The sequence below is a fragment of the Orycteropus afer genome, unplaced genomic scaffold (assembly GCF_000298275.1).
Source record: "Orycteropus afer afer isolate SDZICR_OR568_19922 unplaced genomic scaffold, OryAfe1.0 scaffold00182, whole genome shotgun sequence".
Classification (NCBI taxonomy): domain Eukaryota; kingdom Metazoa; phylum Chordata; class Mammalia; order Tubulidentata; family Orycteropodidae; genus Orycteropus; species Orycteropus afer.
Window position 1 is genome coordinate 513,039 of NW_006921769.1, and position 14,491 is coordinate 527,529.

The 14,491-nt window shown below is 36.6% G+C and overlaps 1 protein-coding gene across 1 annotated transcript in view; it reads left to right on the forward strand.

The window, feature by feature from the left end:
- The window catches only part of LAMA2 (laminin subunit alpha 2), a gene marked incomplete at its 5' end in the record, with an annotated part of 713,189 nt that overhangs the window by 505,615 nt on the left and 193,083 nt on the right, over nucleotides 1-14,491 (forward strand). Inside the window, one exon of the mRNA XM_007947384.2 lies at nucleotides 8,375-8,486. Coding sequence (XP_007945575.1) covers nucleotides 8,375-8,486 — 112 coding nt within the window. The remainder of the gene's footprint in view (nucleotides 1-8,374; nucleotides 8,487-14,491) is intronic.

The following is a 14,491-nucleotide window of genomic DNA, read 5'->3' on the forward strand; positions in this document are numbered from 1 at the left end:
CATCTCTCATTCCTGATATTCCTACTCTCTCTGGGCTTCAATTGCCATGTGCAATTCAATGTTTTATAAGTCTGTACTTTCATACAGACCTCATGCTCATGTTTCAGTCCAAGGAATCTAACTACCTATTGAGCACCTCAAGTTTAATTCATCATCTTCCTCTCAAAATCCATCCTTTCTCCTACTTAGACCCTCTCAGTGATTTATCTTGCAGAACTCAACCAGTCTTCCAAACTAGAAATCTATGGATTGTCCTTTGCTCTACTCCCTGTTTCACTTCCTACCCAGTTTGGTTCCTTTCTATGATCTCTCTTTATAAGTCTTATCCAATCCAGGCCAATTATTATTCATATGGCCACTTCTCATTAAAATATTACAATGACTCCTCATTTTGTGCAGGATGACATGTGATGCCTTTCTATTTGATCTGATATCTGCTTAACTCCCAGCCTCATCCGCCCCACCACTCATGGTCTAGTTATCTGAACCCCATGCACTGAATTCATAAGCCAGAAACCTAAACATTTGCTTAATGTTCTTTCTTCCTCATTAACTTCTTGTTTTTCTGATACATTACCAAATTCTCTTGTGCACAGCTCTCATCTCCACTAACCCCAAGTTTATCTGATCTTCATAATCCCTACCCTAAGATTAACCCACTACCTTTCTGTCTATTGTTACTCTGTTTGATAATATTACTCTAATGCTTAAACTCTTCTCCTGATTTCTCATTACTCTTCGGCTAAAGGCTGAAATTCTCCCCTTGGTTGCACATTTCATCATTTGTGTCCTTACCCTCTGCACTCCAGCCATTCTATCCTTCAGGTTCTCTGCCCCATCATGGAGCGTTATCACACATTTTTTTCCCTTACCTTGAAGATAATCTACCTTGGCTATTAACTTTTGGTAATTCCAGCTCAACTTTCAAACCCCAGCTTGGGTAAGACTGCCTCATAACAGCCTTTAGTGACATTCCAGATAAGATGAGATTCCTTTTGTAATTGTCTCATACAACTGTTTGTATGGTTTCTGTGATCATTCAACTATTTCTTCTCTACTCCACAAAAATATAAGCTCCAATAGGGCAGGAGGAGTGTCTTGCTTTGGTCATTGTGGTATCACCAATAACATGCGCACAGTAGGTGTTCAATCAATATTTTTTTCAGTTAATTAATTATGAATAATTTAAATAATAATATGTGAACAACCAGATGAAAGGTGGAGAAACCCAAAATAAATAATAATTTTGAATTTCTTTCAAATGCCTTAAAATTGGGCATATATCTGCAATTATATTGACTTATATACTTTGGTATCTCTGATAAACTTCTCTTAAAATTTTATATCTTATAAAAGAGTATGCTAAGTAATAGACTATGCCATATAAAATACCCAAATTTGCATGCTGAATATCAGATTTCAATGAATATGGAGCATTTCCAAAATGATGAGTTTTTAAATAATTTAAGTGTTTATACTGTCTACAGTAAACAAGGAGCTCTGGTGGTGAGAAACAGTGTTTGCTGGTGCCTGCCATAAGCCTATCCCTGACTCATGGTGACCCTATTCACAGTGGAACAAAATGTTGCCCAGTCATCCTGAACCATCCCTATGATCAGTTGGGAATCAGAACACTGTGATCCATATGGTTTTTATTGGCTGATTTTCAAAAGTAGGTCACCAGGCCTTTCTTCCCAGTCTGTCTTAGTCTGACAGCTCCCCTGAAACCTAGTTAGAATCATCACAGCGACATGCAAGCCTCCACTAACATGTGGACCATGGTGGTGCCTGAGGGGCATTGTCCAGGAATAGAACTTGGGTCTCCTACATGAAAGGAGAGAATTCTACCTCTGAACCACCAAGGCCTCATAAGCAGGGTTTACAATGTGTTAATTACAGTTTTTAAAAGATTTAAACTGCCAACAACAGTGTTATTTATGTTGTTTGATTTTGAAAGAGAGAGAATATATAGCATATTGTATTTGTTTCATTTGGAATTTTCAAAACTGACCCAGGAAATATTTAGGAAGAAGCACCTGGAGTTGGCTCATTATCATTCCACAGGGTCATGGTTCTTCCCCTGCCTCCGTCCTTAGGGGTTGTCTGTCCTAATAGCTTGCCTGAGGAGTACTTCACTGCCACTTAGATATACAGAACTGGCAGTGTTTGAAGATGACCCTTGAGACTTTCCTATCAATGATTAGAGCTGAGATTTAATTTCAGCAGGAGATCATGTGCATCTGCAAATGCAAAGGTGGATGGCATCTAAGCATTGTTGTCTATTCAGTAGTTAGATTTGCTCCATTAGATTCTAGTTTTAACATAAAGAAGGTAGAAAATGAAAGACACTAGTGATATCCAACCAAGAAAATTATGTGCAGATTTCAAGAGGCGCAGTAAGAACTGCTTGAGCTAAAGCAAGAAAAATAACAGGTACATTGTTCAGAAGTAAATTAATGTGTGCTTAATGGTAATGCCTGCTGCCTAGATATACTCTAAAAAGCAAAACAAAACACCCCCCCAAAAAAGAAAAGATCTGTTTGAGGGAAGTTGAATGTAAAAGAGAAAAGTAATCAAAGGTAAGAGAGATGTATACAGGTATTATAAGCCATCATTTACAAAGAAACACTGGAAAGATTGCAGAACTGAAGTAAGAGGAAGTACAAACAAGGAAATCAAAGATAGAGAATGAAAGGAAGATTGCGGAACTTATTAGGAAAAATGAAAAGACATTTGTCAAATTCTCAAAGAACAAGATAATAGTGAGTAAGTGGGAATATGACTAAGGGATGGGCATAGTAATTTAATAAAACATGGTAAGAGCCAAACTGAATCAGGCAGATACCTCATCTTATATGCAGGTGGGCCCTGTCTTATATTCAAGTTATGACAAACCACACATATAACCATCTATTTTGGGGTTTTTGTACATCTTATCATCAGTAATATGTACTACAAACAGTGTTGCAGCATAAATTTTCTGGTGTTATCATGCTCATGCCAACCCCAAAGAAAAATAAAGATTGGATTTAAAAAGATAATGATAATAAAAGGAAATAATAATAACTTCTTAAAATTTAGATGTTCAGTTTACATCAGAATTGGTTTTTGATGGTGCCATCAAAAGTCCCATCGTAAGTCACAGACCACTTGTAGTAGTTAGCATCTGTCTGTAACATTATCAATAGCCTGTTCTGGTTGAAACTGATTTTTGTGTTCATCCTTACAGTGATACCACTATCTATCACCTTTACCATGAATGATAGTGCACTTGTCACAGGTTTCATTTATGGGGTCTCTTATGAGTGGTTTTTCTAAGAGTGACTCTTCAAGTTAATTACTATGTAATAAGACATGCTTAAAAATATCTATATAACATTCTCATACAGTATATGAAATGTGCAAATTTGTTAATACCCAAAGCTTGTGCACTTAAAGTACTAAGTAAGCTAGAACAATGTCCCCCCTCTTACCCAGAATGCTCAATATTTTCATGTATTAGATGTAAGACAAACATAAGGTAATGTTTGGTACAGACAGAATAAAGCTATGAAACAGAACATTTGTGTTTTGTCCCCAATTCACAGTATGTGTGAGTTCAGGTAAGTCATGTAACTCTTCATAATTTCATTTTCACCCATTGTATGATGAGGGATCAAACCCTCTATTTCTATTTCAGAAGAAGAGTAAATGAGACACAAGAGTGTGTTGTAGGTTCATCTTAATACACTTATCAATCTGGCTAAGCTCAATCTGCTACAGCTGAGCTTCATTGTGTAATCAACCTTTTAGAGTGAAGATGTACATAAGTCAGTCAAATCATGTGCCTTTTCATACCAAGAACCTTGCATCATCTCCTCTCCTAGAACTCAGACAAGTGAGGATTGTCTCCTTGTATGTACAGAGAAAAGGGCATCTTCTTCCTTAGTAAGTGTCACAAGTCAATTGGCCCTGGAGACTTCTAACCACCTGCTACACTGCTAAACCATCAATATGGTGCTTGGAGTAAATCACAGGAGTGGTTGCAAGTTGCCATGATGCCAGTAGTTAGAATACTGTAGGGTTGAACAGGAGGCATTCATGCCTGGCTCTCCTCCCAAGCACTCACCTACAGCTCTTGAATAGCAGCTTCCTATGAGGCTCTGAAAACTGCCCAGAAAACTGTTCAGCCATCCGTTCTCACTGGCAGCCACTGCACTGGCATATGGTCAGTTTGAATGATGTTGGAAAGGCATGTAGAGCAATGTATTTTCTCCCCTTAAAGAGACTTTAGTACTTAAAAGGGATAGGTGGTTTGATTTTCATTATATAATTCAAACACAGAACATGCTCAGCCACCGACACTTTGATGAATAAATAGAAATAAGACATAGTCCCAGTTTCCAAGGATGGAGATTGGATAAATATGGAGAACCAACTAATAAAGTAATCACACATTATAGATATGAATGGCGGTAATGTAGTTGTTTTGAAAAATTTAAGAAATAAGAGCATGTGCTAGAATAGTTACAAGAAGGTAAGGTTGAATCTGAATCTTGAAGGCTGGATTGATTTCGGATAAGTGTAGAGCAATTAAGAAGCAATGGTGTGAACAAAAGCTTTTTCTGAGAATGTTCAAGGAAAGGTAGGCAGTAAATAGACAATAAAAATGGTGATGAGACTGGCAAGATTAGTTAGGAAAATTGTTATTTACTCATACACTTAATGTTTGTTGAATATATCTTATATGTTAGGCAACACACTAAACCAAAAAAACCAAACTCACAGTCATTGCATCGATTCTAACTCATAGCGACCCCCATTGGGTTTCCAAGGCTGTAAATCTTTATGGAAGTAGATTGCCTCATCTTCCTTTGTGGAGCAACTAGTGAATTTGAACCACTGATCTTCTAATTACCAGCCACAGAGCTCTCTAGGCAACATATCAGGAGCTAGATTGAAGTGATAAGCAAAAGGAAACAAATTCTCATCCTCTTGGAGCTTACCTTCTAGTCAAGGAGGTAGCAAACAAATAGATAAATCAACACATAAGTAAGTAATTCTAAAATGAATCCTGCTAGAAAAGAAATGTTCTGCCATAGGTGGTGTGGGAATCTACCTAGGTTCCCTAGCAGTGACCACACTAAGGAGGAGATACTTAAGCTGAAAGCTGTTGGACGACAAAGATTCAGTCAGGTAAAGTGTCTAGGATGAGTGCATCACAGGGAAGACTATACAATATAGGAAGGCCTAAGAAGGGTAGAGTTTGACATGTTTAATATACTAAAAAGAAGCTTGGGACATGAGTACATAGGCTCTTAATGATCAGTTTTTTCATTGTTTCACGTTGTAGGGCATGCAAGATTCATGACATTTTAATACAGAAGTACTTCTGCAATCAAGTGAAATGTTTGTTAGTGATGACTCTTTTTTTCTTTTTTTTTAAATGTATTTTATTGAAATATAATTTATGTACAGTGAAATACCCAAAACTAAAGCGACATGAGTCAATACTTTCTTTCTTTTTTTTTTTTTTTTGCAGTGTTCCTTCCCCTCCCCCCCCACCCCTGGCAACCAACAAAGAAAGTTTCCTTCCATATATAAACCTTTCCTTGACCCTCCACAACAACCAACTAATACTATATTTGTCCTGTGATTGACTTATTTTACTCAGCATAATGTCCTCCAAGTTCATCCAAATTATGAGGTGTTTTGCAGACTCTACATTATTCTTTAGTGCTGCATAGCATTCCAGTATGTGTATGTACCACAGTTTGGTCATCCACTCTTCCGCTGATGGGCACGTAGGTTGTTTCCATCTTTTTACTATTGTAAATAGTGCTGTAATGAACGTGAGCGTGCATGTATCTGTTCCTATCCTGGCTCTCACCTCTCTAGGATATATACCTAGTAATGGGATTGCTGGGTCAAATGGTATCTCCAATTCCAACTTTCTAAGGAATTGCCATATTGCTTTCCACAGTGGTTGTGTCAATTCACAGTCAAACAAGCAGTGCATGAGAGTCCCAATCTCTCCATATCCCCAGGGATGACTCTTACAGACTACTATATAAATCACCATTGAAGGAGTAGACTACAAGTAGAGGAGAATCAAGGCAATGAATATTATCTAGGGAATCCAAAATCTGTAAGAGACAGTATTAATATATAATTTTTATATAAGAGCAATGTATTAATATATATTTACTTTCAATAAGTTAGAAGCTTTGAGCTATTAACAATTGTTAAATATGTAAATTTTGTAAAGTATGATTTTATCCATTTACACAAACCAGAACTTTTTGAGCCATTAATAACAATTGATAAAATCATATAGCATAAATATTGATGTAAATTAGTAATATAGATAAGATATTGATAAAGTGAGAAATAAATTTCAAGTTTAACTATAATGTACATTTTCTGTATAGTAAGGATACTGGTGCTGATATTACATGAATTCTTAAGATATCAGGAGATGACCATAACATAGATCAAGTCTCTTATTAAGCTGATAATGCACTATGTGAAAATAGCAATGATGTCATAGAGCACAGTCATGTCCAGGCTAGACATATCCTATTGAGTAGCCTGCCAACATCTTTAGCAGTCAGCCCTACTTAGTGATTTGAAAATGTGGGTGTGTATTATATGACCCACATGAGCCTGCCAAGTATGTGTTTAGAAACCAAGTTTCAGGAAATTACTAAGACATGCTTGCAACAACTCCCCCAAAAGCAAAAATTTGAGTAATTTTGGTATTTCATACACAGTTTATTTCAGAGAAAAAATTTAAGTCTAAAAGTAAAAATAATTCCATTATTAGTATTTTAGAACAGTAAATCCAGAGCAGTATATGCATTGATGGTTATTCCTATTTGCTGCCACTGAGTTGCCTTGCCAACTCACAGAGATCCCATGTGTTACAGAATAGAACTGCTCCATAAGGTTTTCCTGGCCGTAATCTTTATGGAAGCTGATTGCCAGGCCTTTCTTCCATGAAGCTGCTGGGTGCATTCAAACCACCAACCTTTCAGTTAGCAGCCAATCACAAAGTGCTTGAGCCACCTGGGTTCTTATGCAAATCATTGTGTACATATATATGGCAAAGCGGAGAGAGGAATTTTTTAAACTTCCAATATATTCTTATCCTTTCATTCTACAATTTGATATGCTAACAATTGAATGCTATATTCCACCTTTTATGTAAGAACTCTAGAAATTTCATCAATTAAACCTCTTGCTGCCCCTGGGAAATCACAAAATGCAGTACAATTCCTGCAGCATCCCGGTGCTGGCCAGTCATTTAGTTCTATTTAAAAATCCACTTAATAATTTCGATTTCTGAGCATGTTGAGAATGCAATCACTCTGAAACGAAGTATTAATGATCTATCAGCTTAGTTATTATTCAAAATTATGTTGAGACAGTTTGCCATTCTCTAATTTATTATGTGTAGTTAGAATATCCATATCTTTTAGTAAAAGAGATTTTTTATTAGCATATGTATATATACATATATATATATACATATATATAGAACCCCCCACATACACACACATAGATAAGCCTATAGCATAATTTTAAACTTTTAAAACTGTACATATTATTCTTGTTTGACTCAATATGGCATGTTTTAACTATACACACTAAATTGATTCCATTGTGTCAAATGGTATTTTCAATGTAAATTAAAGGTGAAGCTGTATAAGGATACTTTTTGGAGAGGTAGGGTCTGTATTTGGGCTCAGTTTTACTTTGTTGACAGTGGTGTATGGTTCTGTGATTAATTGTCATCTATTCTGGTACTCTCATATGGGAAAAGTTAGCATTTATTCTTGCTTAATGTTTTACTGATATCTTTAAAGTGTTATAAAACAAACATTTCCTACTTAGTAACTAAGCATTTTCCCCTCCTTGTTTCTTTAATTAACATATTGATCTAAAGCGAATCTATAGGATCAAGCTTATTGAGACAGACTGCCTGTGCCTCTCTCGAGAGATCATTGCTGAACTCTGTACTTTTTTAGTAAATAAAATAAAAACAAAACTACAACATGTGGAGCCTGAAGAATCCATTAAAGACTTTTGGCAAGAGTATCTTAAAGATATTTCAAAAATAATTGTACTTTATGGCTTCTTCTGTGCCATTGCATATAATGACAGTTTTAAAAAGACCAAATACAGTTCTCTGATTTCTATTTAATGGAAGAAGTAATAAAGTTTAATTGTATACTTGAGCACAGGGTGTCATTTCCAGTACATCTGATCAATAATTCATCGATTGCCTTTGGCTCAAAGTAATATTTGAAAGAAAATACAGCCAGGGGGAGCTTATCTAGCTGTAGCTTCATCATTCCTATTAATTATGTTTTTTCTGAATTTGGATCATTAGGCTACCAAAGTGACAGCAGATGGCGAGCAAACTGGACAGGATGCTGAGAGGACCGACACAAGAGCAAAGTCTTTAGGAAAATTCGTTAAGGAGCTCATCCAGGATGCAGAAGGTATTGAAAATCACAATTTAATAATTATTTCTCCCAACAGAAAATGGAAAAAAAGGACTATACAGAACCAGAATTTTTCTCATGAGACATGACATTTCTGGATTCGATGGTTAGGTTTTAAAAAATATTTTGGTCAAGACACTTAAGAATATTATCTGCTGAGTATCCACAGATACTCAACTTACCATGTTGAGTTGGTGACAACAGTCAATGAATTAGTAATTATGAGCTCCAAATAGCAATAAATTGAAGACCTTCTTTTAGGAATGCTCCAATTCTTGAGGAATAGTTACTGCAATTAAATACCTAATTGATGACTTATGCTTTGCCGTTATTTATATTTAAAACAATTTAAAAGATTTCATTTATTTTAAAAGCTAATTTTATCATTCCACTTAGTACATTAAAGCAGCATTTTAATTTCTCATAATGGCTTTGCTACTGGTTTTTAATGAACATCTGTTGCTTGGGATTTGGATGTATTACCTTCCCAGAAGCTGTGCTGTATTAAGTCCACAATTCTCTAGGAGTTAATTCTTGGCATCTATGAGTCTGATTGAGAATCAAAGTAGAAGCCATTCTTGGGTGAAATCCCAGATTAAGAAGCTATTAAAGAAAACATATAATATAAAAAAATAATTGCTTCTCAAATACCTACTAATATTTGTAAGGAAAATTTAATGTATTTAGAAAGTAGGAAAAGTATTCACATTTTCCTTGCTCAATAATGTTATGTATTTTAGATATTTTGCTTTATAATATAGACAAATGAATCAGGACTAGAGATGATCTTCAAGGCCAAGCTTGGCCATAATTCTTAGGATTCACTGGCCAAGAGGAGACAGAAGATCCCAAAGATTTCTCACTACAAGAAATAACAAGTTTTAATCTGAGGCATCACCTGAGGCAGGACCTCTCAGGATCTGAAACAGAAGCTAAAACAAACAAAGATATAAAAATAAAACTCAGTGAACTTGTTGTGGCTTGTCTTCTGCTAGCTGCAGTTGTGTCTTTCCTGGTTTTATTTTCTATTAACAACTTGAAAGTGTCAACAACAAAACAAGGAACTCCCGTTGCAGTTAGAGCAGTTTCACTCTTCCTGGAGTCACTAGGCAATACTTCAGTAACTTTCCTCTTCCTTCCGCCTCAAATCTCAAACACTGACCACTCAGCAACCTACCTTAGGTACTTACTTTCAAATTGTTGCAAGCAAACATTGGCACATGGGAATAAATGATAACACATGTTTTAATAGATTCCAGTAACAACATTGTTTACTTCCTTCTCTACAAGAGCACTCCACCTCCCACCATAGACCCACATTCATGGCCACCATTTTGGTATCATGTCTTTTTTTTACCATGTCAATAAGATTTTCTTTCTGGGTACCTTGAGATTCTGGGTAAGGTCATATAGTTTGTGCAACACACAAAGACTCTGGCAGAGGGGACAAAGTAGAGATGATAATAAATCCAGTTTTTGCTCACCAACCACAGTCCCTGGACTATCCATCAGAGAAGGACTTTACCTATCAAAAAGGGTGTTGCTCATTCCCTAATTGTGCATTAGTTAGGCAATTGGTTTTGTCTACCCGGATAGAGCTCCTTTTTGTAAATCACAAAGTGCCAACTCTGATCCTGTATCTGAGGAAAATAGAAAAACTTACTTCTTCCACTGAGTAGCAACATAAATGATGACAATCATGATAATCATGGCCCTTTATGAAAAACTTTGGCAGACTTAATCCAACTGTTACAATCTAATGAAAGTTCAAGTTTGGACATGCTAGAATTAAACTAAATTCTCCATGTTGTATATATGTACTACAAGTGTACAGTGTGTACACTTTAAAACATAGAAAAGAAAGAGAAAGAGAGAGACTTCACCAGAGACTATAAGTAGGTTATGCAACACATCCAATTTTTTTCTCTCAAAACCACTGTTATTGGTGATAATCATCATTACTTTTAGATTTTATTAATGGCAATACAATAAATTACTGTGGGAAAAATGAATGCTTCAGCCTGGCATTTGTCTATCCCGGTCTTATTTTCAGATAGATGGAATACTTTACTCATCCTGCCTTCCATAATAAGTCATGGCCTCTTTATAGATAATCAACATCTATTAATCTAAGGGATCTTTACCTCATTACCCATCCACTTCTCAAGGAATTGGCCAGTGAATACCTTATTAATAGCAGTGAAACACTGTCAGATATATTACCGGAAAACTTTAAGAATAGCCCTGAAACACTGTCTGACATAGTGCCAGAAGATGAGCCTTTCAGGTCAGAAGACACTCAAAATACGACTGGACAAGAGCTGTCTTCTCAAAGTAGAGTCTACCTTAATGATGTGCATGGAGTAAAGCTTTCAGGGCTTCCATTTACTAATGTGGCATGACTCAAAATGAGAAGAAACAGCAGAAAACATCCATTAATAATCAAAACATGGAATGTGTGAAGTATAAATCTAGGAAAATTAGAAGTTGTCAAAAATTAAATGGAATGCATAAAGATCAGTATCCTAGGCATTAGTGATCTGAAATGGACTGGTTTTGAGCATTTTGAATCAAGCAACTATATAATCTACTGTGCCAGGAAAGACAAATTAAAGAGGAATGGCATGGAATTCATCATCATAAAGAATGTTTCAAGATCTGTCCTGACATGCAATGCTGTCAGTGATAAGATAATATCGATACACCTATAAGGAAGACCAGTTAATACTACAATTATTCAAATTTATGCACCAACCAGCAAAGCCAAAGATGAGGAAACTGAAGATTTTTCCTACTTCTACAGTCTGAAATTGACCAAACATGCACTCATGATGTGTTGATTATTATTGGTGATTGGAATCCAAAGTTGGAAACAAAGAAGAATCACCGGTAGTTGGAAAATATGGCTTTGGTGAAGGAATTATGCTGGAAATTCCATGATAGAATTTTGCAAGATAAATTCTTTACTGCAAACACTTTTTTCAAACAACATAAATGGCAGATACATATATGGACTTCACCAATTGGAGTACACAAGAATCAGATCAACTACATCTGTGGAAAAAGGTGATGGAGAAGCTCAATATTTTCAGCCTAATCAAGGCCAGGAGTGACTGTGTAACAGGCCATCAACATCAGCAGTTCATATGCAAGTTCAAGCTGAATCTGGAGACAATTAAACAAGTCCACAAGAACCAAAATATGACCTTGATTATATCCCTCCTGAATTCAGAGACAATCTAAAGAATAGATTTGGTGCATTGAACATCAATGACCAAAAACCAGAGGCATTGTGGGATGACATCAAGAATATCATCCATGGCAGAAGACATGAATAGACACTTCACCAAGGAGGCTATTCAAGTGGTCAACAAACATATTAAGAAATGCTCATAATCATTAGCTATTAGAGAGATGCAAATCAAAACAACAATGAGATACCATCTTGCTCCAGCACTAGTAGCAAAGTTCAACAAGACAGAAAATAACAAATGCTGGTGAGGATGTGGAGAGATTGGGCTCTTGTACACTGCTGGTGGGACTGTAAAATGGTACAACCATTGTGGAAAGCAGTATTGCAATTCCTTCAAAAGTTGGAACTAGAAATACCATTTGATCCAGCTATTCCATTACTAGGTATATATCCTAAAGAAGTGAGAGTCATGGCAAGAACAGACATATGCACCCCCATGTTCATTGCAGCACTATTTATAATAGCCAAAAGATGGAAACAACCTAGGTGTTCATCAACTGAGGAATGGATAACCAGACTTTGGTACATACACACAATGGAATATTATGCAATGCTATAGAATAATGTAGAATCTGCAAAACACCACATAATGTGGATGAACTTGGAGGACATTATGCTGAGTGAAATAAGGCAATCACAAAAGGACAAATATTGTATTAGTCCATTATTGTAAAAGTCAAGGAAACATTTATCTATGGAAGGAAATTTTCTTTGTTGGTTACCAGGGATAAGTGGGGAGGGGATGGAACACTGTTAGATAGATAGAGATAAGTATTGATTTGGGTGAAGAGAAGGGCAATGTACCAAATATGAGTGATCAATATAGTGGCATTGAGGAAGAGAAAGACATAGAGAGGTACGTGGAAAGTACAAACAACAAAGATGAACCCTTTTGTGCATATAGTACGGCGTGGTCAGTGAAGGCAAACATGGGTGGACAGGCTGAACTATTAGATATGTCTATGAAGTGGGGAGTGTACCCAAGACCATGTATAGGGTTGGCAGACAATGGTCCTATAACTTTATGTGTATGATCTGAATTCCCAGGTGTATAGTAGAGCTGACAAGGGGCAAGGTGGTAGTCATTGCTTGGTCACAGCCAACTACCCAGAGGGACCGTGTAGTTGAACCTGTGGACTCGGGACCATGGTCGCAGAGGACATCAAGCTCAATTGGCATAACATACTACACAAAACATTGTTCCACCTCCTACTTTGGTGAGTAGTGACTAGCATCTTAAAAGCATGCAAGCTGCCATCTAGATGCAATGATGAGTCTCTCCTCATCCAGAGCAAAGAAGAATGAAGAAAATACAAAATTCATGGAAATAATTAGTCCTGGCAACTGGTACACCATCTGATCTGCAGCCTATACAACTATAAGACCAGAAGAACTAGATGGTGCCCTGCTACTACTGTCAACCACTTGGAGCGGGATCTATGTAGGAGATCCTGGATAGAGAGGGAGAACAATGTGGAACAAAACTCAAAATCATTTGGAGAAAAAAAAGAGGGGGACTAGGTTTGCTGGTCCAATACAGCCTGGTGGAACCACTGAGACTATGGCCCCTAGCTGCCCTTTAGGTTTGGAATTGAACCCACACCTGTGACTTCCAGTCAAACGATAGACAGGCATATGAGTTGAACATTTACATGAGGTAGATACACTCCATGGAGAAAACAATCATGGGAGAAAGAAGGGCTGCTTATGAACAGGGAGACAGCTCAGGGGGGCAGGAGTCCATGGAGGGATGGACACAGGGAAGAGGTAACTATTGGGAGGAAGTAAGAGGGGAGCTCTTGCATTGTGGTCAATGTCATGAGACAAAGTGTATGTGAACTGCTGTATGGAAAGTGAATTTGCTCTGCAAATTTTCACCCAAATCACAATTAAAAAAAAAAAAGAATATCACCCACGAAGAAAGCAAAAGGTCATTAAAAAGACAGGAACGGAAGAAAAGACAAAAATGGATGTCAAAAGAGACTCTGAAAGTTGCCTTTGAAAGGAGAGTAGCTAAAAAAAAAAAAAAAAAATGGAAGAAATGATAAGATAAATGAGCTGAACAGATTTCAAAGAGCAGCTCAAGTAGACAAAGTCAATTATAATGAAATGCACAAAGACCTGGAGTTAGAAAACCAAAAGCGAAGAACATGCTTGGCATTTCTCAAGCTGAAAGAACTGAAGAAAAAAATTGAGCCTTGGTTGCAATATTGAAACATTCTATAGGCAAAATATTGAATGACACAGGAAATATCAAAAGAAGACAGAACAAATACAGTTTCACTGTATCAAAAACAATTAGTTGATGTTCTTTCATTTCAGGAGGTGACATATGATCAAGAAGCAAGAGTATTGAAGGAAGAAGTCAAAGCTTCATTGAAGGAATTGGCGAAGAGTAAGGCTCCAAGAATTGATGGAATATCCATTGAGATGTTTCAACAAACAGATGCTGCACTGGATTCACTCACTAGTCCATGCCAAGAAATTTGGAAGACAGCTACCTGGCCAAGTGACTGAAAGAAACTCATATTTGTACCCATCCAAGGAAAGGTGATTGAACAGAATGTGAAAATTATCAAACAATATCATTAACATCACATGCAAGTAAAATCTTGCTGAAGATAATTAAAAAATGGTTGCAACAGTATATTGACAGAGAACTTCCAGAAATGCAAGCTGGATTCAGAAGAGGACATAGAATGTGGGCTATCATTGCTGATGTCAAATGGATCTTGGCTGAAAGCAAAGA